This window comes from Podarcis cretensis (genome assembly GCF_951804945.1).
Source record: "Podarcis cretensis genome assembly, chromosome: 1".
Lineage (NCBI taxonomy): Eukaryota > Metazoa > Chordata > Lepidosauria > Squamata > Lacertidae > Podarcis > Podarcis cretensis.
The window spans coordinates 25,322,952-25,348,130 of NC_137170.1; the positions used below are offsets into that span (position 1 = coordinate 25,322,952).

General features: G+C 43.8%; 1 protein-coding gene across 7 annotated transcripts in view; it reads left to right on the top strand.

Moving 5' to 3' along the window:
• Positions 1 to 25,179, top strand: part of PTPN21 (protein tyrosine phosphatase non-receptor type 21) — a 51,159-nt gene that overhangs the window by 12,660 nt on the left and 13,320 nt on the right. For 2 of the 7 annotated variants that reach the window (XM_079989358.1, XM_079989359.1), the window contains exons 3-14: positions 2,678 to 2,847; positions 5,231 to 5,328; positions 11,235 to 11,302; positions 12,500 to 12,570; positions 13,296 to 13,383; positions 14,559 to 14,647; positions 14,967 to 15,054; positions 15,547 to 15,626; positions 17,683 to 17,784; positions 19,535 to 19,595; positions 21,750 to 21,840; positions 22,966 to 24,434. In XM_079989358.1, the coding sequence (XP_079845484.1) occupies positions 2,678 to 2,847; positions 5,231 to 5,328; positions 11,235 to 11,302; positions 12,500 to 12,570; positions 13,296 to 13,383; positions 14,559 to 14,647; positions 14,967 to 15,054; positions 15,547 to 15,626; positions 17,683 to 17,784; positions 19,535 to 19,595; positions 21,750 to 21,840; positions 22,966 to 24,434 (2,475 nt within the window). The remainder of the gene's footprint in view (positions 1 to 2,677; positions 2,848 to 5,230; positions 5,329 to 11,234; positions 11,303 to 12,499; positions 12,571 to 13,295; positions 13,384 to 14,558; positions 14,648 to 14,966; positions 15,055 to 15,546; positions 15,627 to 17,682; positions 17,785 to 19,534; positions 19,596 to 21,749; positions 21,841 to 22,965; positions 24,435 to 25,179) is intronic. The other 5 variants (XM_079989360.1, XM_079989361.1, XM_079989363.1 and 2 more) reach the window with 3 other exon arrangements.

Consider the following 25,179-nt stretch of genomic DNA (forward strand, 5'->3'; position numbering starts at 1 on the left):
TTTCTTGTACCTCTAACAAAGAGGGCAATCAGCTGGAACATAACTGTGTAGAAAATCCACGGTCCTTTCTGTCTAGGGTTGATTTACTGCCCGGAGGTTGAATGATGAGTAAGTTGCTAAAATAAATAAACCTTGCAACAGTGTTAATCTCAGAAGCTTAACATATTTCAAGAGTTATGTCATGTCGTTTCTGCAGGGCTAGGTAATCTCTTGTGCTATGGATAGCTTTAGCCGTGATTACAAAGTGATTCGCTTTTAGCCCATTCAGCATCAGTGCTCCAGGATGCCTGAATGCCACCAAGAGCTTGCGAAACTGAAATATACCTTTGTATCCGTGCATGTGAGCTGGAAACAGCACATTTTATCCCAATTCTACGGGGAATCGCTTCTCCCATCTCAGGAGCTCTAGAACTGAAACACTAGAACTTTCTGGTTGTCTGAATTTGGTGCCGGTGTCCTTTTCTCTGTAAAGCCAAAGGGGTAAACAGGATTCTGCTGTATGTACTTTAAATTATGTCCATTTTATAGTGGCAGCATCAATTGTTACGTTTTGTGCAAGTTAGAAAGGGGAGGGCAAGCCTGTTATCAATCCAGTATTGGCACAACAGTGCCATAAGCTGTTGTTGTTGTTTGTTGTTAGCATTAGCATAGCAAACCATAGCATATGAATGGCACATCTCTAGAAAAGGAACCACCATAACATTCACATTCATCCCTTCTTTTGCTCTCTAACCCTCTCCCTCCCTTCCCATGCACAAATGTCTACATTTAGATTGCAATCTCTGTCAGGCAGAGAACTGCCATTTCAGCTAGGACATCTGAACCCAATAAAAATTGGGCTTATCTTCTTACAAAGTAAAACATTGGCTCTTACATTTTATGTTCACATTAGTGGATGCAGTCTAATAGGACAGTAAGCAGCTCTGACATTTTCATGGTGTTTCCAACAGTTGCAAACTAAGGCACTATTCCCAGTGACTCAGGAGCACTGCTATTTTTTCTGGATCATGTGACAGGAGCCCATGCTGCATCTCACCATTCACTATTTGGTGGTTTTTTTTTGGGGGGGTTACATTTTGCATGTGATTACATATATGAAGCAGCTGGTCTTTGATGCAAGGATGGTGATAATTGAGCATTAGTTGCTCAAACACCAAAATGTCTCAGTGGCCAGCTTAAATCATGGCACAGAGCCGAAAGATTAGCAGTGGTAGCCCACATTTGTTACTATAACCGGCAAGCCTGCTAAATGCATTAGCACCTGGGCAGATAGAGATCACCTGCAGCGATGGCAGGTTTGTGTAAGAAGCATTATCATAACTTCAAGATCGAGTTCCAGTGACTCCCAAACTGTATGCCAAGGGACACTAGTATGCCTTGAGAGAATTGCTGGGGTGCTACAAGTAATTAATGCATTTATTAAAAGAATCCCATGAAACTAAAGTCCCTACCAACAGGAGAGGGTGTCATGGGCTTTGAAGACACTCGAACTCAGGACGCAAGGGAGAAACATGTTAGGAAGAAGGCACGCTTGGCAAATCCACACCGTGATCAACTCCGGCCCGGAAACCAATGTCCTCACTGTGGAAGGATGTGTGGATCCGGAACTGGCCTCCACAGTCACTTACGTCACTCATTGTTAAAACCATGTTTATGGAAGACAATCTTACTCGGCTACGAGTGATCGCCAAAGAAGAAGAAGATACGGATCCACTGTTCTGGCCTGTCCTCCTTCCAATCAGCTGTCACTGGGGACTGGCCACCTTGCTGCATCATTGCACTGATATAATTTGATCATTCTCGGATGTAGCAGGGTTGCCATGCATCTTTGCATGATGAGCCACACTGCTCCGTGAGAATGCTCAGATCAGTGACTCTTGAAGAAATGGTGCAGGTGGGAACACTGGAAGCTGCCTCCTATGCCAAATGAGACCATTAGTCCTTCTGGCTCAGTATTGTATTATTATTATTATTATTATTAGTAGTAGTAGTATACTGCCCTATACCTGCAGGTCTTAGGGTGGTTCACAGGATAAAATCACAATATAAAAACACAAAATACATAATCAAAACAAAAACAAAAACAACTCAATAACCCTCCCCCCCAATATACTGTATTTTTCTGTGTATAAGACTATTCCCCCCCCACACACAATTTTTAAAGTTTCAAATGTGGGTCATCTTATAAATGGAATGTTTAAAATATTTATTAATTTTGGGCTCAAAAAATAGGGATCATCTTATACACGGGGGCGTCTTATACATGGAAAAATACGGTATATTGACTGTCAGCAACTCTTCAGGATTTCTGTACACAACATGGGCTCTGCTGCTGGTTCCCCAGAGGGGAGGTGATTTTTTTGGCCTTGTTTTTGTCTGGTGTTGGAATGAAATGTGCCATTAATTTTGTTATCCTTAATAATAATCATTCTTATAATGTACTCCTCCAACAGCAGAAGCTTGGGAAGCACCGCTGTAGAAACTGATTTTATTTTAATTGTATTGCTTTTCGGCTTTGTTGGTTTCCCCCCCCCTGGGCTCCTTTGGGAGGAGGGGTGGGATGGACTCTTTTAATAAATAATAAGAAGAAATTAACTGCAAAGTGTTCCAGGTTTCACTTTGGAATAACTGAATAACTGAAGATTGGAATAATCTTCCTTTTGCTCTTTTCTCCTAGATCACTTATTTCAGCCTCTGGTATTTCAACAAGCAAAACCAGCGCCGGTGGGTAGACTTAGACAAGCCTCTGAAAAAGCAACTGGACAAATATGCCTTGGAGCCGACTGTATTCTTTGGTGTGGTGTTTTATGTGCCTTCTGTCTCCCAGCTTCAACAGGAGATTACCAGGTGAGTGGTGCAAGCATGCCTGCCATGTTCTGCAGTGAGAAGAGAGCATCTTTTAGCTGTCTTTACCTGGCACTTTTCAGCCTGTAGTTTTCTGTGTGTATCTTCTTTTCAGAACAGTGAGCATGATGTACCATATTTTTCGCTCTATAGGACACACTTTTCTACCTCCAAAAATTAAGGAGAAATGTGTGTGCGTCCTATGGAGCGAATGCAGGCTCCTTGGCTTCAGTGATAGCAATGGAAGCCTCCGAAGCACAGAGGGAGCGCTCCCTCCGCTCTCCGGAGGCTACGGGTTGCTTTCGCTGAAGCCTGGAGAGCGAGAGGGGTCAGTGTGCACCCCTCTGGCTCTCCAGGCTTCAGGGATAGCTGCCTGAAGCCTTTGGAGTGGAGCGGGAACTCGCGCTGCACTCCAAAGGCTTTGGGTTCCTTTTGCTGAAGTCGGTAGAGCAAGACTCTCCTGGCTTCAGCAGAGAGGGAGAGCTGCGCAGCGCCCCTTCAGCGAAGCGGGAAGAGAATTGGAAGGGGCTCCGTTTCTCCTGCCGCTTCGCTGAAGGGGCGCTGAGCAGAGGGGGAGATTTTTTTTTTCTTGTTCTCCTCCTCTAAAACAAGGTGCGTCCTATGGTCAGGTGCGTCCTATAGAGCGAAAAATACGGTAGGTTGTTGAGGTTGCGGTCTGCCCATGTTTACTATAAGCCTTTCATTTTAATTAACCGAAAAGGTGTAGCAGGCAGGTAAATTATATTAGCGCACGGTGTTACACTCTAGGTGTAGGTTCCCGTTAGAAGCCGCACCATGAAATGCATGGGGCACCAGCTTCTAAAAGCTTTTCTTCTGAACAGAAAACTTCAGTAATACTACTTAGGTTGAACCAGGATAATGGATTTAGGATTAAGGACTAGGTAAAATACAGTGGCGTAGCGTGGGTTGTCAGCACTCGGGGCAAGGCAAGTAATTTGCGCCACCTAACCCCTGGATTTTAGCACTCGAGTGCGAGCGCGCCCCGCCAGATGTTGCGGCCGCCCCCGCTGCACCCCCCACGCTACGCCACTGGGGCTGGGGGCGAGCGAAGGAGCCAAGGACCCCCCCCTTAAGGCTCAGCAGGAATTTATTAAATTTATTATTTGCGGAGCCCCCGCGGGCCGAGGCAGCCGAAGCCCCCTCCCCTCGGGCGCCTCCCCGCCCCCTCCTCTCCTTGGGCTGTAGGTGGAGCCCGCGCTCCGAGGCGCTCCAGATCCGGGCTTGGCGAGCGCCTCTCCTCCCCCCGGCCTGGTCCGGGGGCTTCCAGCCGCGCTCCGTCCTCGCCCGACCCCCCCCCCCCCGTGGCTGAGACTTGCGCTGAGAGCCGGAGCCAGCGGCGCCCCCCTCCGCCGGGAGACCCTCGCCCGCCCGCCGGCTTCCTCTCGGAGGGTTTTGGGGAGAGCAGGGCGCGGCGAGGCCCCTCGGAGCTCTCCTCCCTCCCAGTCGCCAGAAGCAGCCGCCGCCTGTGGCTGGGCCGAGGGGATGGCGTCGGCGTCGGGGTGCGGAGGCTGCCCGTGCCCGGCCAGGCGTTGGTGGCGGCGTCAGCGCTGCTGCAGCGGCTGCTCCTCCTGCGAGCAGTGAGTGGAGCGCAGCCGTAGTGGCGGCGGCGGGGGGCGCGCGCACGCTAGGGCGCAAGGCTGGCGGTGGCGGCGGGGAGCCTGGCGGAGGAAGGAACTTGTCCCTTCCCTCTGGACTCGCCCCCCCCAGATGTTGCACCCGGTGCGGCCGGCACCCCTGGCACCCCCCACGCTACGCCACTGGTAACATATGCACTCTTGCCCCACCTTTAGAAGTTTTTATTATTTGAGTTCTTAACTATGACGCAGGTGTCGATACGTTTTATGTTGTCCCATAAGGGAACCTCTCCTGCAAATAAAGTATGCTCCTTTTGATTGAGGGTGCTGGTGGAGTCACATTTTATGTGTGATACAGGGTAGTCCCTCTATTCTTCTCCTTAGCATGGATCCTGCATTCCCCCTGTGGGACCCCCCCCCCCAAAAAAAAGTCAGGCTGCTCCCAAGTTCCAGACCACCTCCAACTGTAGCTAGAAATGCGACTAGGTTGTGTGTTTGGCAGCACATGGTCAGAATCCCCAGTCTGACCCCTGTGCCCAGACTCCATGTTACGCACCCAAACCCAAAATGCTGTCTGCAGAGGGTGATCATAGTGTCACCCTGCTGCCCAGACAAGCAGGAAAGAATATAATTGCACAAGCATAAAACAGGGTTGGGTCACCTCCAGATGTTGCTGAATTATAACTATAGTCATCCCTGACCTTCGCCATGCTGGCTAAGGATGATGGGAATCCTCTGTTTTCACAGGATTCGGAAAATTGCCCTGAATGCATATTCTCTTTCCATAATAGATACCAGTATTATCTACAATTGAAGAAAGACATATTGGAAGGAAGCATCCCATGCACGTTTGAGCAAGCAGTGCACCTGGCTGGGTTAGCTGTTCAAGGTAACTAACATGTTTAGCTGATTTTAGGAACTGCTTGAACTTCGTGTTCCTGGGAGAAGTGGGTGCATGGCCCACAGTCCACCAAGGCTCTGTCCCCTAAAAGGTGTTTCAGCACTTTTCTATGGAGCAATCTGGGTTGAGGGATCTTAGGCATACAGCAGCTGTTTCACCAGCCCATGGCCATCATTGTGTAGCTGTTAGCTTTTCAGCTGGGGAATACACTTTGGCAGGCTAGAGATAGCAACAAACTCCAGGTCCCTTCCCACTCCCAATCCTGCGAGGTAGGCAAGGCTGAGAAATGGATCTCCCTTCCATTTGAAGTCAGTTGAACTTCTGGCACCTCCTGAATACTCTTATTTTAAACTGGATTCTGATTTTATCATTTTGTTTTTGTACTGAGTTACTCGCACACCACTTACAGACAATTAAGTGGTATATAAACAGATGATGTAATAAATGAATGAATGAATGATGTTTTGCCTAATGCTTTGTTAGTTTGATTGAGACTGGGATTCAAGCGCCGACGCTCATCACTCTGCCTAGTCTGCTGCACTTCACAGATCTGGTGTGGTACCCATAACTAGTTTCCTAACCCCAATACATACTTTTTAAAAGTGCTGTTGTAAACTTACATGTAACACAATAGTAGCTTTATTTTTTATGCTGTAACTAAGATAAGTAGGTGATAACTGTTCCTTATTTAGTTTCCCCTGCTGACACCATCAGAAGATTGTATTTTTATTTTATTTTTTTAATGAATCACTAATGTGTTGAGGTTCTGTGACACCCCACTTACAGACTAGCAGTTATAAAACAAACTGCTGTGTTGCTGCCATTCCAGCTATTAAGATAAGGAGGGGTTCATCTTTCAGTACTGATTTGCTGATTCAGGGAGTTTTAAGTTCTTTTTTTTTAAAAAAAAAGAAAAATGCACAGGTAGAAAAGAACCCACACAGAAACGACTACTTATTTTAGGCTGATGCAGTAGCAAAGATCAGAATACACTGAAGATAAGAATACATTGGCGTTCCAGTACTGATTTCCTTTTTCTTTTTAAAATCTTTATTTTAAGAATGGTTTGTGGGGGAAATCAACAAAATCAAATAATACAATATATAAATAATCAAGATCCATAAATAAGGTTCCATGCACTCAATTGCTCATACAGATTGCACATGCATTGATGCACCCGTGGCTCAATCTACCGTACATCTGCACACGTTCTTCCTCACTTCCGACAATTGCTGTAGTCCAACTCCCACCAGTGCATAGCTAGGAAGGCCATACTGTAACCCTGCTAGCCTTTCATGATAAACCTAAAACCAAATTCACTCTTGGGAATCCACGAGCGGCGCATTCAAACAAATCATTTTCTTGTCGCTTTTAAACTCCTGCCTCAATTCTTGTTGGTTTGCAAGATCCAGACCTTAGTGTATATCAATGGAACTCTTCTACCATGTGCCTCCTTGTTTGCAAATGAAATAAAAAAATAAAATCATACCACTCATCCTCCGGATACTTTTAATTTGTGGGATTTCCCCCCAGAGAAGGACTATTTACCATACCTGCCTTGAGTAGCAATACCCTATATGATTCCGAACTACAGTTTTCAAAAGTTTTACTGTGGATGCCTGTGTTGCTGTAAGCAAGTGCAAAATAAGCTCTTCATTTTTTAAGATCTGCAGCCTCCCCTGCGTACAAATTCAGTAGAGCCAAATAACATTTTATTGTGTTTTTTTATCATCTGAAAGTCATATCTCCCAAGAGCGTGGCCGAAAGGCTAGTACAGTGGTACCTCGGGTTACAGACATCTCGGGTTGCAGATGCTTCAGGTTACAGACTCCGCTAACCCGGAAGTAGTACCTCAGGTTAAGAACTTGCCCCAGGATGAGAACAGAAATCGTGCAGCGGCGGCGCGGCGGCAGCGGGAGGCCTGATTAGCTAAAGTGGTACCTCAGATTAGGAACGGACCTCAAGAAATTAATAAATACAATTTGGACTATAATTTGATCTTTTTCATTTTAGTTTTTTACTTTTTAATTGAAGTATTATGATTGGATATTTAATTGGATGTTTTTTATTGGAAGATCAATAAAATAAATTTTTTTTTTTTTTAAATGGACCTCCAGAATGAATTAAGTTCGTAACCAGAGGTACCACTGTAAGAAACTTTGCAGGGAAGTGTGCTTATTAACATTGTTAATAAACTGCAGGTACTTTATTAGAATTGTAGAATTGGAAGTGACCGCAAGGATCATCTAGCCCAATGCCCTGCAATGCAGGAATCTTTTGCCCAACATGGGGCTCTAACCCACCACCCTGGGATTTAACTATCTCATTCTCTACCGACTGTATAACTGTAGAGAGAATAGCTCAAATAACAGCTCTTTATTTTAGAAAAGAGTTAGAGTCAAATGCAGTCCTGCATATCATTCTTTTTTGTGAGCCTTTAGGTCAGGGGTCAGCCAACTTTTTCAGCACGGGGCCGGTCCACTGTCCCTCAGACCTTGGTGGGGGGCTGGACTATACTTCGGAAAAAAATATATGAACGAATTCCTATGCCCCACAAATAACCCAGAGATCCATTTTAAATAAATGTACACGTTCTACTCATGTAAAAACACTAGGCAGGCCCCACAAATAACCCAGAGGTGCATTTTAAATAAAAGGACACATTCTACTCATGTAAAAACACGCTGATTCCCGGACCATCTGCGGGCCAGATTTAGAAACCGATTGGGCCAGATCTGGCCCCTGGGCCTTAGTTTGCCTACCCATGCTTTAGGTTGTTTTTTTTTTTTAAAAAAAAAACACCTGTGACTGAACTCGTATATGCATGACTACAGTACCACACAAGGTGTATGAACTGCAGTTCAGACAGCATGATTTGAACATGCACTACAAGAAACTCGGGTTTCTTTTGGACCACTTTAAAACCATTAGAGCCCCAATGCCTTTTGACAGTTGCAGGATAACTGCTTGAATATAGGAAATGTGCTTTGCAGAAACTGAAGTTAAAACCAGGCTGCCCAGAACTATAATGGTATTTCAAAAGGTAATAGCAAAATGACTACCCAGACTGTTGAAATTAGCTGTCATTTTCTGAAATGCCTTTGAATGATGCATTCATTCTCCCTTGGTATGTATATCCAGCACGCTGAAGGGAAGTAGGCTTTAATACCTAGGAATTATGATTTTGTTCCTTTCCTACAGACTTCATTTTCCTCCTTGCCATTTCCAGTGGCGTTACCTACCTATAAAGCCCATTTCTACTATTTTACACAGAAAATAGCAGTGAAATTGCAGCAGACTCTGAGCAGAAGCTATGCAGTGCCAATTTGCACTGTCTCTCCCCACTCCCACCCCCACCATCGTATTGGATTTTTCCTTTCCCTACTTCTGTCTTAATGTTTTCCTCCTTTACTTTTATCACTCATCCTCGGTTCCATTGCTCATCCTTGCTTACTGCAGAATGTTAGGTCCCAGGAAGGAGAAGAAGTCACATTCTTTCTGTGTTCCCATGTACTCTAACTGTCCCTGTTTGCCAGAGGCCTTCCCTTTCCTTGGTTACCTGTCCCAAGTAAATTACAGTTGTTATTATTGTGTTCCCATTTTGCCCTTTTAGGGATGCCCTTTGAAATGGCGGTGTCATGTGAGCTGCTGGAGTTGTCCTGGTATGCCCCACAGAGGACCTTAAGGTCCACAAACGACAACATTTTGGAGGTCCCAGGTCGCAAGGTGGTTAGATTGGTCGCAACTAGGGCCAGGGCCTTTTCAGTACTGGCCACGACTTGGTGGAATGCTCTGTCACAAGAGACTAGGGCCCTGAGGGACTTGACATCTTTCCGCAGGGCCTGCAAGACCGAGTTGCTCCGCCTGGCCTTTGGTTTGGACTCAGTCTGACCCTTACGTTTCCCTCCCCTTATGGTTTTGATCTATGGGCTACTTTTAAAATGAGGCTGCATTTTAAATTGCATTTTAACCTGTATTTTAAATTGGTTTCCCCCCTCTATTATGTTTTTACTGTAATTTTACTGTTGTTAGCTGCCCTGAGCCCAGCTCTGGCCGGGGAGGGCGGGGTATAAATAAAATTTGTTGTTATTATTATTTTCAAGGTTTCTCCTCCTTGTTCTTCAGTCAAATCTCTTGAGCAGGGTGCAGATTCTTCTGCCATCTCTAGCTTTTGGGGCAGGGAGTCCTTGGCAAGATGCCCTTAGTTAGCCCCACCCAAATGGGCCCACTGCTTTGTAACCACTACCCCCTCTGTTTTCCCTTCTCTTGCCCTCTTCTGCTTACAGCTGCCAAAATAAAGAGGGTGAAATAAGCAAGGGCTTCTCCTTGCTCCCTATCACTGTTGGCTTTCTCATTTAGTTAGTTAATTGAATTCAAGGATGGCTTCCCAGGACAAAACACCCCAAATTGATTGAAACAAAAATTAAAATGTTGGAATAGATTGCATAAACATATTAAGAACGTAGAGTAAAAAACCACCAACCTATAATTGGCGCAGGTCAAATGCCCAGCACAACAAAAGCTTATTTTCCTGGTGCCAAAATGAAAGCTGGTGCCAAGCGGGCCTCTCTGGGGAGACCATTCCATAGAGAAGGAGCTACTACAGAAAAGACCCACTCTCTTAAAGAGATCAGATGAGCAGGCAATGGCAGCAAGGAGCAGCAAAAGCCAGGCTAGAAGGCTCAAGGCATCAGTAGTAGGTCCCTCTGCTGAAGCATGGGGCTTTTCCTGACAATGCACAACATGACATTTTACAACCTGCAGAGGCACATTTTGAGCTGCTGCAGCAGCATAATATCAGACATTTGTGTATTTAAAAATATATCACCAGCCCAAAGAACAAACACACCGTCTTGGCTTTTAAAACCAGTGAAGGACGACCCTAAATGAAACCAGCATAGCACAAGAGAGAGTTGCAGCCTTCAGCGATTCATAATGCTCACAGACAGCAGTTTTTAATTTGGGTAGAGAGGTGTTTCCAGTGTGGCCTTATTTTCATCTGCGAAATGCGGGAGGCAGCAGTATCACTCTTGGTTTTAACTTAGTACTTTGGTGTAGCTGCTATATGCCAGAAAAGAAAACAACCACAAGAATGAGGTGGATGCCTGGCAGGGAAAACGAAGAGAGTGCTCTAAGCCTCTGGTCTATTTTCCTTTGCTGCCTCCGTTTACTTGCTATGAATGGTGATCTCGTGTGCTAGAAAAGACTTGCCAAGAACGTTATTTGCCAGTGAGATCAAACCGATGACTTGAAGTAGCTTGTTTATGCAACAACATTCTTTCATTTTTTTTCTTTAGCCTCATCTGGCTCTTTAATAATGACTGTTCAACAAATTATTACTTGTTTAATTGCTCTTGACCAATTTAGGCAGTGTAAACTATATTAAAGGTAAAGGTAAAGGTACCCCTGCCCGTACGGGCCAGTCTTGACAGACTCTGGGGTTGTGCGCCCATCTCACTTAAGAGGCCAGGGGCCAGCGCTGTCCGGAGACACTTCTGGGTCACGTGGCCAGCGTGACATCGCTGCTCTGGCGAGCCAGAGCCGCACATGGAAATGCCGTTTACCTTCCCGCCGGTAAGCGGTCCCTATTTATCTACTTGCACCCGGAGGTGCTTTCGAACTGCTAGGTTGGCAGGCGCTGGGACCGAGCAGCGGGAGCGCACCCCGCCGCAGGGATTCGAACCGCCGACCTTTCGATCGGCAAGCCCTAGGCGCTGAGGCTTTAACCCACAGCGCCACCTGCGTCTGTAAACTATATTAGCTTTGCACAATTTTATTTTGAGATGAAAAACCAAAGGGCATCAACCACTATGCTGTATCTGTTATGAGACTTTTGTGAAATAGTGAACTTCCCTATGCACTTAATGCCTGCCTGTTTTCTCTTAATTCCTCAGCTGATTTTGGAGATTATGACCAATATGAATCGCAGGAATTTCTACAGAGATTTGCCTTGTTTCCTGTGGTAAGAATAGCTCATTTCTTCCCCCCTTCTCTCTCCAATTCCAATTTTGGAAATTACTGGGGGAAAACAAACTGATGTAGAATTATCAGAAGTGAACACATTCTGCCTGGTGGTAATCTTTTTATTTTGTCTTTTAAACCAACAGATGTGTATTAGTCTTTACTTTACTGTAATTCACTTTAGAGGATTGCCTAAGAAGCTTTATAAATATAAATAGTTTTTTTAAAAAATCATTCTTCAAAAGTAGGTACCATTCATTACTAAATTCCCTCCCCCCCTTTTCAAAAGGGTCATTTAGATACCCTTCCTGTTCTGAAAACTTGTTTAATGTTAATGCAGTCATACCTTGGGTTACAGACGCTTCAGGTTGCGTTTTTTCAGGTTACGGACCTCTGAAACCTGGAAGTGTGGAATGGGTTACTTCCGGGTTTCGGTTGCACATGCGCAAAAGCACCAAATCGCAACCCGTGTATGCGCAGGCGCGGGTTGCAAATGCTGTGGGTTGCAAATGTGCATCCCACACGGATCACATTCGCAACCTGAGCGTCCACTGTATCATAATAAACCCCCCCTGCTTATTAGATGGATTTCCCCTAAATTGATTTCTGAACTTTGAATTTTATGGTTATTCATGTTTTTATTCATGTGTATTTTATGCTGCTTTTACAATTAAGTGTTTTAAATTTGTTGTTAGCCGTCCTGAGCCTGGTTTTTGAACCGGGAAGGGCAGGGTATAAATAAAAATTTATTAATTATTATTATTACTGGTTGTGCCTAGAATCAACCCATCAGTAAATAAATATTCCAAGGACTAAACACCCTCACCCAAGTGGCTCCCAATGGGGGGAAACCCCTTTGGTGGTGAGCCCACGGCCCAAGGAAGTGTTTCTTAAGGAGGTACTGATGAAGGCAGGCACAGGTGCCTGCAATCAAGAACTGCTGAGTCAAGCCTGACTCGGCCCTCTAGGAAGCCAAGCTCTCTTACAGAGCTAAACTGCTCTGCAAGCCTACCAGAAGTTGAGATAGCAGGCAATAGATATTAAAGTGCACTACTTGCTCTCTTCCTGGGTAGATGGCCCAGGCTTCTCTCTCTGCCGCTGCCTGGGGTATATGAATGTTCGCCAGCCCTTCATTAAGTTTGGAGGGTTGTGAATTTACATGCGAGGAAGGCTCATGGTTTCTGTTCTGTCGCTTAAGGGTTGGTTGCAAGATGAAAAGATCCTGGAAGAAGCAACCCAGAAGGTGGCCTTACTCCATCAGAAGTACAGGTAACAGTTCTGAAATTGTGCTGCTGTTTCAGGTCTGAATATTGCTAGATGAGCTTGCTCACATATGCGCTAGTGCAGATATAGCCCTGGCTCTGTGCCTAACTAACACCAATTTAAGCTAAACATGATTTCCAGTTTTCAGAAAGTTGCTTCAAAGAGGGTTAATAGAAACCCCGGTTTGCTTTAACCCATGTTGTTGTCAGCATGTTATTAGAATGAGAGGGAGAAATTTGCTCAGATATTGGGCACATATTCCTTGAGTGTGGGTTTGTTGTTGCTAACCACATTTTTCAGAGATCCAGTATTATGTCTGCACTGGCCCCAAACCAAAAGGCTGCAGCAAACCTTTTGAGTGCCAGAAACCTGATCATTGGAGATACATGAAGCAAGGGAAACTGTAAAAGGCTTAGAATTGTTTTTTATATCCTGGATATAATGCTTAAATGCACTGATATTTCATGATAGGGCAGTAAAATACTTCTGTCAATAAATACCTAAAATAAATAATTCCACAAGTGCTTATGGAAGTTAAACAGTGGTCATTTTAACCCTCAGTGTAGTTGCTTTTTGCAAAAAATTTTCTGCACCAAGTGCAGATATTGCACCAAGTGTATTTCTGTTGGGGAACATACAAGAAAAGTGGACTCTTGATATGCTAAAAGAAGCAGTCTAACATGCCTCAAGAAGCTACTTAGCAAATTGAATTTCTTTTTTTGTTTCTGAAGGGGCCTCACTCCACCTGATGCAGAAATGTTATATATGCAAGAAGTTGAGAGGATGGAAGGATACGGTGAAGAGAGTTATCCTGCAAAGGTAAAGCTAAGTTTCTTCTGTGAATTTGTTGACTGTTTGTGCCATGACTTCACAAAGGCATGACTGTAATAAAAAAAAACTCTCTCTTTACATTTTTAGAAAAGGTATATTAAGCTGACTCAGGCCTAAGTTACTTTGGCTTGTTACTTACAGTTCTGAGATATCAGAATATTTTTGCCGAAACGTCAACAGATTCCTCAGATGTCAAACTTGGATTTCTCAGGTCTCTGTTCAGCATGCAGAATTTCTGAACTTAAAACATTCCAGATTTTCAGTTTGGAAACAAATTAGGCAAACAGGAACATTGTTTGATTTTTTTATCATGTAATTTATATTGCATTTTATGTAGAAAGGCAGGGTTGTTAAAACACAATCAATTTTTTTATTGTTTTCACATAAATCCACAAAAAAGACAACTGTCCATATCCATCAACACAATAAGAAAAAAGCAATATACCAAATACCGTACCCAAATAATAAACCATATACCAATCACGAACCCATAGTATACCAAATAATAAACACAAAGCCATAAATTTAAAAAGGTCTTCTTGCTTTATACCAAACTTCCCATCCACTCCTTTCTTCAGTTACTCATCACTAACTTGCTGCCGAAACATAGCAGATTATTAACAGAATTTAAATATTTTTTTATCTATCTTGGGTCTCGCATCAGACTTAAAACTGCTACTGAAATTACTCAAACGCTGCAACAGAGTTTAAACTGCAACAGTTGTTTTTCAAATATATTTTGAAGGCTACCCATTTTGAGATAAATACTTGTTTTGGGTTGTTCTTTATTCTTTCAGACATATTATCTAGTTCCGCATATTCAACCAACTTCTGAATCCATTCTAGCCTTGAAATAACTTTATTACTCTTCCAGTTTGCTGCAATAAGAACTCTTGCTGCGAGCGTGGCATATAAAAAGATCTCTCTTACATTTTTGGGAATATCTGAGTCTGTAATTCCCAGAAAAAAGGCTTCTGGTTTTTTTTATTAAAGGAGATATTGAGCATTTCAATTTTTAATACATCTAATGAGCTTACTTTGCATTGTTGGTGCAAATTTAGAGCACAAACATGGGAGCAGGGTGCTGTGGGCAGGGTATGACGAATGAAGCTATTTTCGCAAGGAAAAGGGTGCAAGCGATACGCAATTTCTGTATCTTTCAGGACAGCCAAGGAAGTGACATATTCATCGGAGCTTGTCTTGATGGAATCTTTGTGAAACACAAAAATGGCCGGCCTCCTGTCATCTTTAGGTGAGCTCATTTCCTGCGATGGTGATTCTTTTAAGAGTCTTTGTCCCTTAACCTTTAGGTGCCCAGTCATGTGGTCACTTCATACCTTCTGATTCCCTGTGTTGCAGATGCATGTGTGCATGCAAGCAAGCATCGAACCAACCAAATCATAAGACCCCCTAAAGCAGAAACTTTTCAAAGTAGCTAAGAATTTTTGCAACTATGTGGGAAATGGCATGGCGAATTCAGATCCCCTCTTATACACGTGCAGTTAAAGCAGAGTGCTTTGTGAGGTCTCTCTCTCTCTCTTACACTCTCTTCTTTCCTTACCCCTGCCTAGGTGGCATGACATTGCTAACATGTCCCACAACAAGTCCTTTTTTGCATTAGAATTGGCAAATAAAGAAGAGACTATCCAGTTCCAAACTGTAAGTGAGTGAGATTTTATTCATATGCATTTTAAATAAAATGTATGGCATGAGAAAGAAGGCATAAATCATCTGTTGGCTTTTAGATATCAGACCTTTGTAGACCCGAACTGTGGTCTTTTAAATGTGTTTGTGGGAGGGGGGAGGGCTTACTGGTGTTTTCCCGTTGTTGTTGTTGTTGTTGTTGTTGTTGTTTGTTTTATGTATTTTGAGTTTTCTTTTTGTATTTTTATGTTGGAAATAGCCCAGTGATCTTCAGATGAAGGGCTGTATATAAATTTAATTAACAACAACAACAACAACAACAACAACAACAACAATGGCTGAGTGGGATTCTCTTCCTTTCCACTGTCCTTGAGTTTATGCAGCAAGAAGATAGGCCAAAGCTGGCCCTTAATTTGGCCCTGAGAATCCTCTTAGTAGGGAAGTGATTTGAAAGAGATGCATCTAGCCACTCGTTTTGTCTTACATACAATCTCTTTTGTTTAACAGGAAGACATGGAAACGGCAAAATATGTGTGGAGGATGTGTGTGGCCAGGCACAAATTTTATAGACTAAATAAATGTAGTCTGTAAGTATAATAATCCTTTAGTGAATCTCTCTCCTCATTAATTTATATTCTGTACTTTACTACTTGAACACCTTAACCAAATAGCTTTGTTTCTGAGTGCAGACTCCTGAGACTGAACATATTTTTCAGCGTTCAAACAGGAGCCTTATCTGAGGCCACAGAAGTCTTATTCTTGGTGCTGAATCTAAGAATAATGTATTGCAGTGGTTTTCAACCAGTGTGCCGTGGCACCCTGGGGTGCCTTGAATGATGGCCAGGGGTGCCACGGGCAACACTGGCCTCTGTCCCTCTTTCCTTCCCTCCTTCTTCTCATGCCCTCTTGCATCTCTGTCTCCCAAAGGCTTGCACAGCTGTTTATTGCAGCAGCCCTGGCTATAAGCTCTGCAAGTGAATGCTACCTCTGGGAGGGCACCTCTCTTTGGGGTGGGGGCCGAGCAGCTCAGAGACCAGGGATGGCAGCAGCTGCCTCGAGGCCTCCCAAGGAGAGAGGAAAGAAGGGGAGGCTAAGGGAACACGCTACAAAGGAGGGTGTTCAGAAATGGGTGAGAGGCTGCTAGCTCTGCAGACAAGGGGTGACATAACTGGGCTCCTGAACCCCACAGGGGTGCTGCAGAAGAAATGTAGTTGGTCAAGGGAGCCGTGGACTCAAAAAGGTTGAAAACCTCTGATGTACTGGATCCAAAGTACCTTGGGTTAAGGGTGCTTAAAGAATTCTGTTTTTGTGAATTCCAGAGCAAACTGACTACACACCTTCTGGAATAATGTGTGGATCAGAATGTAATTATCCTTCAAGTTTCACAGTCCTCCTACTGTATAATAAGAAAGTCCAGTGCTATAAAATGGGCTTTGTGCAGGGGTGGTTAGCCAACAGCCCTCCAGGCATTTTTGGACTCCCAACTCCCATCAGACTAGCTAACGACATTAGGAGGGCCACAGCTTCCTCACGCCCAGTATAGTAGCAGATCAGCTCCCAGTGGACAGAGGTGCATGTCACAGGTTTACCAAGATGACTCACAAAGGCTTGGTTCTCTTACTGGAAGTATAACAAGGTGCAAAAGTATTCCATTTATATGTCACGTGCTCCCATGAACCTGTTCCTATGAGGACTTTTGCCAGAGAATGTCTGTGTTGTGGGAATGGTGCAGAGAGAATGGCACAGCATTTGGAAGAACTACCGTACAATTGATTGCCCGAAGAGGGATGGAGGAAGAGGCCAGAAATCCAAAATGGTGTCATTTGGGAAGAGGTTCAGTGCTATGTCTGTAGGAAGCAATGCTTGTTACAGTGCGGTGATGTTAGAGGTCACTGTCTCCCCCTTGTATCCGCCATGGTTTAAACAAGCCACTTTGTTAAAGCTCTACCAGGAACAGTTTCAAGAAATTACTCTTAATTTTCATTATCATTTTACCAGAACACTTTTATAGAAATATGGGAATTTTTGTTGAAGGGTGGTCAAAAAATATAATAATGAATAGTTTATTTTATTACTGTGAACACGATCCATTTATTATTGCTTTGCAATATTATGGTGTAATGAATGTCAAATGTTGACAACACTAACTCAAGTCCCTTAAAAAAACCACCCATAGCCAGATAAATCTATCTCCTCCCTTCTATTGGGTTTCAAATACAATAAGATTTGAGGTGGGGAAACTGTGATGCACCTGAGCATCGTTTTGTCTGTCCTTGTTTCTTTAAGATACACAACTAGCATTTTTTCTTCTAGCTTTGTGGACTAGGAACTTATTTGCTGTAAAACAGGAACAGAGACTCTTTGACTCCTAACTCATGCCTGCTGTCCAAAAACACATGACCTCAGAAACCACATGTTTTCCATCCCTGTTGTAGACTAATCAAATCATTTTCCTATAGACTCTGCTTTATTTTTCAATTTGTGATTATAGGAGGGACTGGGTGATCATGACCATAGAAGCACCCTTGAGAAACCCACCTGACAATCTCTTGAAATGTCTCCTCCATTGATAACAAGCATCCTTTTTGTTATAAATGTGTTGTTTCATTGTCTACATTTTGTCTGCATGTACCTTGTCTTTAGAGACTCCCCAGATTCTCCGCCTGAGGAAGGCTCTCAGAAATCTTTCCTCATTCTTTCCTTTCCACGCTTTCCAATCCTTTCTCGTCCTTCTCTGCTCAAAGGGTGAGCCAGTAAACATTCTTTCTTTCCTTTTGTGTTCTTTGCATGCGACGTATTTGTACTGCTCCCCTGTTAGCTCCCATGGCACCAACACAATGCAGTCGTGCATTGCTCAACTCTCGGAGGCAGCGTATCTCTGAATATCATTGCTGGGCATCAGATGTTATGGGGGAACACTTGAGTTCTGTTTTTTGGGCTTCCCATGGGCATGTGATTGGCGGCTTCAAGAACAGGACCCTGGACATGAGCAGACTGTGAGGGTGGGGTGAAAGAATTGCTTTGGGTTCAGGCCAAGCATATCTTGGCATGGGCAAGGCTTTTTTTCAGCTGGAACTCAGTTCCAGCACCTCTCAGGTGGGCACCATTGCCATTACAAGAGAACAAGGGAGGCGTTCATGTTAAGTTCCGGCACCTCTTTTTCTAGAAACATAGCACTGGGCATGGGCTTGTGCTGTTACAAACTGAACATGCCGGATGGGACAGAAAGATTAATGAAACTGCATGATCCCCAAATTCAGCATAAGTTAGTGCAATTTATGCAAGAAGTGGGGTATGCCTTTTGCAAGGTTCTGCACAGGTCACAACCTGATTCATTCCCATTGTCACAGGAGTGATTAGACCAGGAGTAATCTGCATTCTGGCCGCCAAAAGTACCCATTATGTGTTCTTTTTGGCCAGTAGCTCTGTCTGGCAAGGAGCACAGCCGGGACTTTCTGCAACAACTGAAGCAGGAAGTGCCCTGAGACCTGATGGATCAGTTAATGCTGGTGTGTCATGAATGTGTCTTCCTTTTAGACGTGGTGGTCTTGCCTGTGGTTCTCTTTCCTGTCGCTTGCAGTGGCAGATGGGCTCAGAGCAGATGGGGGAAACAAATTAGATTGGGAGGCTCTGGAGGGGCTACAGAAGGAAAGGATTCAAATGGATTGAAAAGGCCAGGCAGGTATGCTTAAGGCAGCAGTAGATAACTTACGGTCCTTGATATGTTGCTGAGCTACAAGCCCCATCTCTGTTGACTGCTGGCCTTGCTGTTTGCAAGAGGTGAGGCTACAAAATTCCTGGTTGTAGTCTCTGCCATATTGCAGGAGTGCGACAGGAGTGTGTCCTACAAGCCAGGCAGGGCTTATTATTGGACATGGGTGTGCCTCTTCAAACAAGGAAAGCTCTCAAACAACTCCACGGTTACCAGCATGCTTGATCCACTCAGAGCTAAAGTATTAAATTGAGCAGCCTGGTCTATCTAATTAATAAAGACAAAGAACCAGATGTGTTTAAGGTTTACTTGGGAATTCACTAACTATCAACAAATATATCCTTGCGGCAAAACCTAACCATGCAATTATGAATACAGCTACAGTATGGGCAGGACTGCTTGAGGAATACTAGATTGCCAAGCAAAATGCTACTGTCTCCTTCGAGCAGATTTCTGGAAATCTGAGTTGTCCTCCCTTTGAACTCCTGGTGTTAATGCAATATATGCAAGATGAGCATTAATGCCACCGTTTCCTGATGGAGAAAGGATGTTAAAGTCACAACATTTTCTTTGATTTGCCTTTCTTAGTGGCCCCTCTCTTACAATGGAGTAGCAGGCACTTCACACTTTCTGTCCCCAAGACTACAAGCCTAAACACACTTAACTGGGGGAAAAGTCCCCATGAGCACAGTGAGACTTACTTTTGAGTATGCAAACATAGGACCGCACTGTCAATGACATTACTTCAAAATCTGTTTTTAAGTGTGTAACTTTGCTTTGTAGACAAGCTCAGGCGGTGACCGTGAATCCGGTTAGAAGAAGGTCCTCCTCCAGAATGTCTCTGGTAAGGTCTTTAGCTCCAAGCCCTTCCTTATTCTTTGAGGTTTCATTTAAAAGGTTATTAATTAAGGCGGAAAGGTTTCTCATTGGTTGAAGGGCAGTTGATAGGAGAAAGTAGAAAAAGCTAGAAAGGAACAATTTCCTTCGTGGTGGGTGGGCTGCTGACTCCTATGTGATAGAAGGTCTATGGATTTGAAATAAGCACTTAATAGAAATCTGGTTTAGTCATGAATATTTGAATAGCACATCAAAATTTGAAGTCAATTAGAAATAAAAAAAATTGAGCACTTTACCTTCTACTCATACAAAACCCTTCAAGTGTTTAATGGCATTGCAAAGCCATAAGAGAGGCCCCAATACCACCACCTGCTGGCTTTAGCAGTTTCTGCACCTCCGTTAAACTCAATTGTATCTTTCAAAAACTTCCACAAAGTCTTTAACCTCAGACCCCAAAGACAATTTTTGTTCTATGGCACAGCCTCCAAAGACAAAATTGCAATGCCCAACTCATTATGTTTATGGACAGGGTCAAACAATCCCATATTCCACGACCAGCTGTTTCCTCTGCCTCATGAAACTTTACACAGATCAGTGTTAATCCTCCTGAATTTGAAAGGATTACTCTGAACAGCAGGTCCTGCAAAAGCCTTAACAGACTGGCTTGTTCCATCTACATTTGCAGCTTGAAATACTCGTCAATTTCCACTTAACCCAACTTTTTTGCTTCCAGGGAGGACAATGGCAATAAAGCACCAATGTCTTTAAGTCTCAGGGCTTCCTTAGAATCCAACAGACACCCCCATTACTGCTATCATGAATTCAAGAGCCATATTTCATTCATCAAATTGCATCCCATGCCTCTATTCTGATTCTGAATAATAATGATAATAATAATAATTTTTATTTATACCCCGCCCTCCCCAGCCAAGGCCGGACTCAGAGCGGCTTACAAGCAATAATAAAAACAAGTTGAATGATTACAACTTAAAAACAAAATTAAAATACAACATTAAAATATTGAAACATTAAAATATTAAAATGTAGCCTCATCGGAGGAGGAGAAGGAAAGGAAAAAATGACCAATGATTCTGACAATGAATCAGTTCAGATTATTCTGTGAATATTCCTGCTTTTAGGCTAATCCCTTTAAATTTCTAAAAAAAATCTAAACGTCTTCCCTAGCTGTTTTTTTGCTGGGAGGAAGCTGTCCTCATATCACACTGTGACACAGCAGCTAGCGTAGTAGGTTCTTCCTTGTTAAGGTACAAAGGCTAGTTTTGCTATACTGTACTGACTCTATTGGATAATCCAGGTTTTGCACAACTGGAGTGAGTAATTTCTTCATAATAGCCTCGAGTTGGCTGCTACATGCTTATTGGTTTAACATAGATACTGCTGATTGGATGATTGGCAGGTGCTCTTGGCTGCGCCCTGTCAACTTCAAGAGATGCATTTTGGCTACCTAAGGTAGTGTTTTCCTGATTCAGCAGTTTTCTTGCAGACATGGGAATTCCAATAGGTGTGGGCTTCCCCCACCCCATCCCACAGCTGTGGACGTCCTATTAGTTTCTAGTAAGTTAGGGTTGTCATACGTCCAGAATTTCCCGGACATAGCTGGGATTCGGCCATTGGAAACAGCCTCCAGGCAGAAATTGCTTTAATGTCTGGGGAAATCCTGATTTATGGCGACCCATGTCAGAAGTGTAGATTTTGGCAAATTCCCTATTAAAAAAGCTCAAATACTTCCTTAAAACAAAACAAAACAGATTTTGCAAAAAACCAAAAACAAAACATCAACGACTTTGGCCAAAAACTTTTTTTTTTTTACAGATTTTGCTTTCACTTTGTGAAATATGACAACCCTAAATAAGTTAGCCAGTTAGAATGAACATTCCCTTTTATGTACAGCTCTCTCTTCCTCCAGCGAGATATGTGAGGCAGCATGTGCTTGCAAATAACACTACATGCATCCTGGAGTGCTTTAAGTTATAATAAAAATAGTTTTAATAATAATAATTTTCTTATTTGTAGCTCACCCATCTGACTGGGCTGCCCCAGCCACTCTGGGCAGCTTCCAACTGGTATTAAAAATATATATAATCATAATTTTGTGTAGATCTCCCTTTAGTTTTACAATATCTTCTTCTTCTTTTATTAGCAGCCCAAACCGCAGCCTTATATGATGGCTCCACCACCACCTCAGTTGCACTACAATGGACCCTATGCAGACCAGTATACATCTTCCCAAGGTAAAGGTTTAAGGTGCTTGGGAAACTTCAGTATTTTACTCTGCGAATAAAGGGGTTTGAGGGAAATTACATTATTGAATTGGAAGTGGTAGAGAAGAGACTGGGAGGTCATTATACTGTTATTAATGTTATTAAGAATTAATATACTGTTATTAATGTTATTATCAATGTTATCAATGCATTCAGTGCCTGGATGGGAGAATGTGACCTGATTTGCATGTAACGCCAAGCCGAGGTTTATTAACAATGGATTATTGAACCGTGATTTGTTCGATTGTTTGATTGAACAATGCCCAATGGTTTAACTGTGGTTTGTTAATTGCTAGCACACCACAATCTGTAGTCATGTTTTTTGACTTATAAACCTTGGTTTGTTTTATCTGTGCTTTGACATTGCACATGGACCTGTCATGAGTATGTCGTCTTATGCCAGGTCAGCCTACTTGTTCATTTAGAGTTTTCCCAACTAGGGTCTTTCCAGCTGTTGTTGGACTACAACGCCCATCATCCCTAGCCAGCAGGACCAGTGATCAGGTATGATGGGATTTGTAGCTGGAGATCCAAGTTTGAGAAACACTCATCTAGATTAACACTGCCTATTTTGATTGGCAGTAGGATCTCAGGCTAAGGTATGAGCCATCACTTGCTAACTGTTCCTTAAAACTGGAGGTACTGGAAATTGAAGCTGGGTAATGCTGCAAGACTGGGGACCAACTGGGCTCTTCCACTAGCTACGTTCCTTTCCCACAGTTGGAAGCAGTAAAGCTCCTGAATACCAAGAGAGTGCTCTTGCGCTCTGGTCCCCTTGTAGGCTTCTATTGCACCCAGTGCGAGAAAAGGATACTGGATTTATATGGGCCACTGCCTGATCCATCAGGCCGTTGTTATGTTTAGGCTGTTCTATGCAGTGGATTGAAATTAGATATTCAGCCCATTTTAGCTGTTGACCGTGATGTTGTCAGATTAATTTGCTGATACGGAGAGAGGCACGATTCCGTTACCGATCTAAAAGCACACAATGCACATGGAGGAGAGGGGAGGTTGACACTTCGTTAACAACTATTACATGCCTTTTTTGGACTCTAATGTGTGTATTTCAGATGGACCCTAATGTGTATCTTTCAGATAACCTCTATGGGAATAACCAGAATGGCTATTACTGCCACTCTCAGACCAGCCTGGACAGGGCGCCGCATGACTACAATGGCAGAATCCGCAACGGCAGCGTCTACAGCGCTCACAGCACAAACTCGTTGAATAACCCACAACACTACATGCAGCCGTCGCCCATGTCCTCCAACCCAAGCATCACCGGCAGCGACGTCCTCCGGTCTGATTACGTCCCGTCACACCGGCACAGTGCCCTCATACCGCCTTCGTATCGGCCTACCCCGGATTACGAGACGGTGATGAAGCAGCTTAACCGGGGAATGATCCACTCGGACAAGCAGAGCCACTCAATGAGGAACCTTAACATCGGCAACTCCTACGCCTACAGTAGGCCCGATGCCATGGTTTACAGCCAGCCTGAAATCCGAGAACACGCCAATTTTACCTCCCCTCATTCTGGCCACTACCCGTTCAACCTGAATTACAGTTTCCACAGCCAGTCGCCCTACCCCTATCCTGCCGAAAGGCGCCTGGTGGTTGGAGCGGTGAGTGTCCCTGAACTGACGAACGTTCAGTTACAGGCCCAGGAGTACCCTGCGCCAAACATCATGAAGACTCAAGTGTATCGCCCCCCTCCTCCTTACCCTCACCCGAGACCCGCCAACAGCACACCAGACCTTTCTCGGCACCTCTACATCAGCAGCAGCAATCCGGATCTCATTACCCGGCGGGTCCATCACTCGGTCCAGACGTTTCAGGAAGACAGTCTACCCGTCGCACATTCCCTCCAGGAAGTGAGCGAGCCCTTGACGTCGGCCCGGCACGCTCAGCTGCAGAAGAGGAACAGTATTGAGATAGCTGGCTTGGCCCACAACTTTGAGGCCATGAGGATTAAAGAGAGGACCATGTCAGCATCAGCCGCGGATGTGGCCCCTCCAAAGGTGATACTTGCCAGCTCGCAGCCCACTGTTTTCTTGGAGAGGATGAAACAAGAGGAAAATGAGGAGCAAGAGGAAAACGTGAGCTATGGGCATAAGAAGTCTCTTTCAGATGCCACTATGCTCATTCACAGCAGCGAGGAAGAGGAAGAATTTGAAGACGAACACAAGGCCAATGCAACCCTCTCTCCCTTTGTCAATGGGAAACCCCAGCTTCCTTCTGTCATGGGATGCTATCCTTCTGAATCCTTACTGAACTACCCCTACAGCTCCGTCACTTCACACCCTGGCCCTTTGCACATACACGAACCCAAGTTGCATATTACTGAGACTGAGAAGAGAGTAAAAGATGCGAGTCCTGCCCACATCATGACTGACACTCAGGTACAGAGAAGAGGCGATGGACTGCTGACTCCGTCTGTGTCAGAGTCTGACTTAACAATGTCTGCAAGGTACAGGGTACGGAAGGATTCCGTAAAGAAGAGGCCTGTGTCTGAATTGCTTTCCGGGAAGAAGAACATAGTGGAAGGGCTTCCTCCTTTAGGGGTGAGTTTCTCTAGTCTAGGATGTTCCTCTTTTGTCTTTCTAGATGCTTGTTCACACATTACATGGAACACAGGCAAGCAGTCTCTACGCATGTACAAATGTTTGTGTGGAAACATGTACACTTGTCGATTTGTGCAGGCCAACTGACTGTATACAATATATGCATGCTTTACATATGAATATGCCATCAAGTGTTAATATGGTTAATAGCTCCCAAACAAGTTAGGATATAAAGTCCGCTTCAAATAATAATTTGGTGTCTTGACGAGTTTGGAAGCCAATAACCTCTGCAATTTCTACTTCATATTAAAGATCACCTGCCAACATACATGCTCAGCTGGCATAATCCTAAGGAGTCTCACCATTTTGCTTGTTTGCTAGGCTTTGAAAGGCTGAATACTCTGGGTTGGGATATGTTACTTGCCTGCCAATAAAAAAACATTCAAATTTCTGGCAGCTAAATGTTGAAAGGTATTTGACAGGTTGTATTTAGGGCTGTGTGTATTCCACAGAAGTGCAGGAAATCTGCAGAATGTGATATTGGCCGAAAGGCAACAATGCTTTGAATACATTTTTGTCCCAGAAACAGGATCAATTCTGCAAAGCAGTAAAAATTGCTGTGTCTACTGTGCAAAATGAGAGTAGGAAATCTGCTTCTTCTGTAGCAGAATGTTTTTTTGTCCCATGCATACCTTTGTATATGAAGTCAGGGGGCAGTAAAGAGAGTGTTTTTGTAAAGTGCTTT